At 36.8% G+C, this 5,598-nt stretch overlaps 2 protein-coding genes across 2 annotated transcripts; both read right to left on the bottom strand.

The window, feature by feature from the left end:
• Positions 1–722: 722 nt before the first annotated feature.
• Positions 723–2,192, bottom strand: LOC148565998 (uncharacterized). The gene is made up of 3 exons (XM_088487332.1): positions 2,160–2,192; positions 1,125–2,045; positions 723–1,016 (listed from the first exon to the last, which is right to left on the bottom strand). Exons 1-3 carry the CDS (start codon positions 2,190–2,192, stop codon positions 723–725), a joined length of 1,248 nt encoding a protein of 415 aa, XP_088343458.1.
• A 692-nt stretch (positions 2,193–2,884) lies between these two features.
• On the bottom strand, positions 2,885–4,692 carry LOC148565997 (uncharacterized). Its single transcript, XM_088488965.1, has one exon. The coding sequence runs from the start codon at positions 4,613–4,615 to the stop codon at positions 2,885–2,887; it is 1,731 nt and encodes a 576-aa protein (XP_088345091.1). The 5' UTR covers positions 4,616–4,692.
• Between the last annotated feature and the right edge of the window lie 906 nt (positions 4,693–5,598).

Genomic DNA, 5,598 nt, shown 5'->3' with positions numbered 1-5,598 from the left:
TTTTTTTGTTTATGTTGCAGATTGGGAAGGAGTGCACATTTTTTTCCTGGGCAGATGGAGTTGCAGAGACAGAAGAGGCTGAGGTTGCAAGGTTGAAGATGAAGATTTCCACCTTGAAGACTAAATTAGTTTATGCTAAATGCAAACTGTTGGTGGCTGTTATTTTTGGTGTGTTGGGTTGGTTTATGGTGATTTTAATGGTTTATTTGTGGGTGAAGAATGGAACCCATTTGAGATTAGGGTATTAATGCGTTTGGGATAGCTGAAATTAGCAGAAGTAAGAATAGATTGACTGGTTGTAATCAGTTACAAAAATGTACTCAACTCGAAAACTTGTTAATATAGTTGTCCTTGAAGTTTAATTTATGTTTCAAAAATATCCCTGAACGGATTAAAATAGTTTGGCACTAAAATTGGCATTAAGAACCTGTTGTGGCAGAGACAAACTCAAGTAATGAGGGATAATTTCAACAGTGCACTAAAATAAATTTGCATGAAGGAATACATCACATTAGTCATTATCAAAATAACATAAGTTGTTAATCAACATAATCTCTAGTTAACGTAAGTCATAACCAAAGTAAAAACTTAATTACATAAGTCCTAAGCAAAATAATTCAGCAACAAAGGAAGAATTGGAGTCATAAGTCATAAGTCATAATACAAAATGCCAACATTTTTCAATCTTCCAAAATAAACACCAAACACAAGATGTGACACAACTAAGACCCTGTGAGAGCACTCTGAGTCTGACTCCCTTGTGATGAGGGTTGTCCCTGTGCAGTTGAAGTAGAGTTGCTCCTAAGAATTCTAGTTAGTCTTGGTGGCTGAAATTTTTTGTGTGCATTTGGTTGGGTATTAGGCCTTGCTGCAACACTGGCCAACCTGGTACTCTTATGCACTGAGCCAGTAGATCCAGCATTCCTTGCAGTGTTGTGCTGGACTGGTGATGTTGTAGCAGTTCCAGCATTATTGTTTTGGGCTGGCGATGCTGAGGATGGGGCAGCAGTTGTTTCCTATGATGGACATGAACAAAAAACAACAACAAGTTACAGTTATAAAGAGGTAAACAGTATAAGAAACAGTGTTATGTATAAAACTATATTTACTAGACAAGTACTCACGTTTGGCCTTCTAAGAGGGCAGCCTCGCTTGTTGTGACCCAATTTCAGACAACGAGAGCATTTTTGTTGTAACCCCAGCCTAGATGTGCTTGGGCCCTGTGGTTCTTCACCCTCCCCCCTTGCTCTTTTCTTCTTAGGCCTCCCAATTGGCACTCTATGTGGTGGAGGCATCACATCTGGGTGGGTAGTTCTCTCCCACATTGTATGTCCATTACAAGGGTTAATCATGGGGGTATAACAAGCCACATAAGCAGCTTTAGTGTAACAGCTTGAAACATATTTTCGAATATCATCCTTAGCACAATTAATTGCACTAACTGCATGCGGACAAGGTAAACCTGTCATTTGAAACTTTCTACAAGTACACTCTTTCTTCAGAAGATCCACTACAAATTTGTCCCTGCCTCTTATGACTTCAAATTTTGAAATACCGGCAGCAACCGGAAACCACCACCTAGAAGCATCTATTTCCTTTTGTAACTTAAGCTTAATCCTAGGAAGAATATCATCCTTATACTTCTCAATAAGTACCCTATTTTCAGCCCATCTCTTCATCAAATAAACTCTAATATCTTCTAGCATTGTCAATATTGGTTTTTCCCTTGATTCAACAATTGCAGAGTTAAAGCTTTCACACATATTATTGACAAGAGCGTCACATTTAGGATAGAATTCAAACCTTGATTTAGTCCAATACTTTGGACGAATTCCTATCAAGTGTCGATAGGCACCCTCACTAATGGCTCGGATTTCCATCAACTCCTTTTCCCATGCTGCTAGATATGTACATTTTGCAGCTCTCCACATCCTTTTCTTAAGATTCAGCCCTGGAAATTTTTTTTTGAAGTTGGCATAAAGGTGTCTCACACAGAATCTGTGATCAACACCTGGAAGTAATTCATCAAACGTTGGCACCAGGCCCTATTGGTGCAAAGTGCACAATTTTAATATAATGATCAAATAATTAGTTTAGTGCAGAAGCCACATGACTAACTAATTCACAGCAATTTATAACTATATATAAAAGAACATTACAAGAACATTAACATATAGTGCAGCTCTCCACATGACTAGCTAATTCACAGCAATTTATAACAGCAACATATAACTAATTATATGTTGAACATTACAAGAACAGCAAGATATAGTGCAGAAGCCACATGACTAACTAGTTCACAGCAATTTATAACTAATTATAAAAGAACATTATAAGAACATTAACATATAGGTACAGCAATTTATAACTAATTATAAAAGAACATTACAATTACATTAACATATAGTGCAGAAGCCACATGACTAGCTAATTCACAGCAATTTATAACTAATTATAAAAGTCAATTACAAGAACATTAACATATAGGTACAACAATTACTAACTAATTATAAAAGAACATTACAATTACATTAACATATAGTGCAGAAGCTACATGACTAGCTAATTCACAGCAATTTATAATTAATTATAAAAGTCAATTACAAGAACATTAACATATAGGTATAACAATTACTAACTAATTATAAAAGAACATTACATATAGTGCATAAGCCACATGACTAGCTAATTATAAGAACAATAACATATAATGCAGAAGCCATGAACGTGCTAATTATAAAAGAACATTACAAGAACAATAACATATAGTGCAGAAGCCATGAACGTGCTAATTATAAAGGAAGATTACAAGAACATTAACATTAACTAATTATAACTAGACATAAAAATATAGTGCAAAATCTTAATTACACTAAAATACAGGTTAGTAAATTACCTTTTGTTGGTCAGACATGAACGTGCTACGTAATAATTTATCCGCTCCTATATCATCAATTAGGTTTGAGAGGAACCACGTCCATGAATCTTTTGTTTCAGCCTCCACGACCGCATATGCTATAGGTAGCATCTGGTCATTCGGATCCCACCCCAAAGCAACCAATAGCCATCCTCCATATAGTGTCTTCAAAAAGCAACCATCAAGCCCTATCATAGGCCTACACTTCATGAAACTCTCCTTGCAAGCCTTTAAGCAAATATAAATCCTATGAAATCGTGGACTTAAGTCAACTGTTGTATCGGGGTGCTCAGTTTGGGCTACTGGAGGTAATTGAACATGCAGCTTCACAGATGAACCAGGATTGGTGCGCAGCAACTCATGGCAATAGTCGTAAAGTCTTCTATACTGCTCCCTAAAAGTTCCATTAATGTCAACCAGTGCAATCTGCTTGGCCCGAAATGCCTTTGCTCTTGAAATCTGCACATTCCACTTCCTAAGAGTCCTACTTTGTATGGTGCCCAGCTTCAACTTCGGATTCTCTTCTACTTTTCTCCTGAAGACCTTCGCCAGCCACTTCGACTTCATCACTTTTATGTCAAATACAGTGTTACAAGAATGATGATCATTAACTGTTCTTAGCTGCCAACTATCTTCATTGGCCATCTTCACCGCATATGCAAACCATTCACAACCATCTCCACACTTAGCCCTCACCCGGACATTGTCCACCACTGGAAATTTTATGTTTCTCCCAGTATGAACAGCATATGATGTCACAGCTTCCTTGAACTCCTCTCTTGTTGCATAGAGAGTTCCAGCCTCCCACTTATACTTACTCATATCCTTCAACTCCTTGTGAACGGGAAATTTCTTCTTGCTGGCTTCATCATCCTCACTCGATACCTCCTCTAATTCATCACTGTTCAATCCTTCATCATCGCTTAAACGAGAGCTCTTTCTCTTCCCAGCAGCCACCTTTTGAGTTTTCTTTAACTTCTCGACAGCACTCTTACTTTTCTTAGACTTTCTTATATCTTGGTGCATCTCCCCAAGAGTTATATCAACATCAAATAAACCATCATCACCACAATAATCATCTTCACTATCACTAAAATGCAGATCAGAATCAGCCTCATAATCTGGGTCATCAGTGTCATCCTCTTCTTCACTATTGTCCCCATCACCAATATTCTGTAGCACTTCTTCAGCAGATAAATGGGCATCAACTAATCCCTGCATTTGGGCCTCCATATCCACCCCTCCACCTTGGGCTTCTGCTTGAATATTTTGGGCCTGTCTAATATCACTTGGCCCACTATCAGCATCCACACACTCCTCCTCAACAACTTTGCTGCCACCCCCAACATCTAAATAACCAATGTCGTAACAAAAATCATCAGGGATTGAAGCCTTATGCACCACATACAAATCAACTACCTTTTTTTCAACTCCTATCTTTGCCATTTCCATTGCTTCTTCATCACCTTTCAACAACTTCAACCCTTCTAATCCTAATTCAGTATCTTTATACCACAGTACCCCAATGTTTTCAGCAATGTACCCAAGTTTTCCAACCACATCATAAGCTTCTATAACACTCCATCTATCTCTGTCACACCAGTCAACCGTTGTCACCTCACCATCAATATACTCATTTTTTCCCTTATCACTACAAAACCTACCCCTGTGATGAACTCTAACACTGAAATCATCCATCCTGCCGTTATAAAAAGATGTTCAGACCAAAGAACAGAGTAACTAATCATTAAAAAATATAGACCACCTCAAAGTTATATTTTTCACTAAAACAGAACAGAAATCCCTCAATCCCTCAATGCAATAGAATCCTAACAGCAATCAACAGTGATTAAAAAAAAACCCTAAATCCTAACCATTCAGACATGCAGTAGCAAAATTGACTAGAATGGTGGCCTACCTCGTCAGAAACCTTAATCAGAATGGCGCTATCCACGTTTGAATGGTTGATAACTGAATACTATCCCAAACTCCTCCCTCAGTCTCGACGGCGTCACAACATGCGCCGTCCTGCACGTCGCTGTGGCGGACTGTAGTTGACGGTGCGACGTCTAACCACCCACCAACCTTCCTCCTGTGACTCTGTTTCTCTGGCGATGTTCCTTACTGGCAAAGGGAAGACAAACGGGTTATGTTTGAAAAAGGATGCCAATTGGTTTACTTGGTATAACTCAGCCATGGGTATTTTGGGGGTTTCACATTTCTTGCCACATCACACACTATACTTTGCCATATCACTAACGTCTGTGAGTAATTTAAACGGCGTCAACTTAAAGGATAAAATTGATGCAAATCGAAAACTTTTGGGATAAAATTGAAACAAATTGAAACTTAGGGGTAATTTTGAAACTTTTAATAAACTTCAGGGACAAAAAATATACTTTACCCTTACAAAATTATATTTTGTATAAGAATCTAATTATAAACTTTAAAATGTAGGGACTAATTTATAATTTTAGTAAAAATATAAAGATTAGTGATGTAATTTAATCTTTAAATAACAATTAATAAAGATTTAATTGTGAAAATTTAATTATAATTTTTTAAATTTAAAAATTTAATTAAAAATTTGATCAAATTATAAAGGTTAATAAAATAATTAAATTTTATTGTTTTTTTTTTTTGGTATTATAAATTTTATTGTTATTGTTGTTGTGGTTGTT

This window comes from Arachis ipaensis, chromosome B5, assembly GCF_059453495.1.
Source record: "Arachis ipaensis isolate K30076 ecotype BB chromosome B5, ASM5945349v1, whole genome shotgun sequence".
NCBI lineage: Eukaryota > Viridiplantae > Streptophyta > Magnoliopsida > Fabales > Fabaceae > Arachis > Arachis ipaensis.
This window is presented reverse-complemented; position numbering and strand designations above follow the sequence as displayed.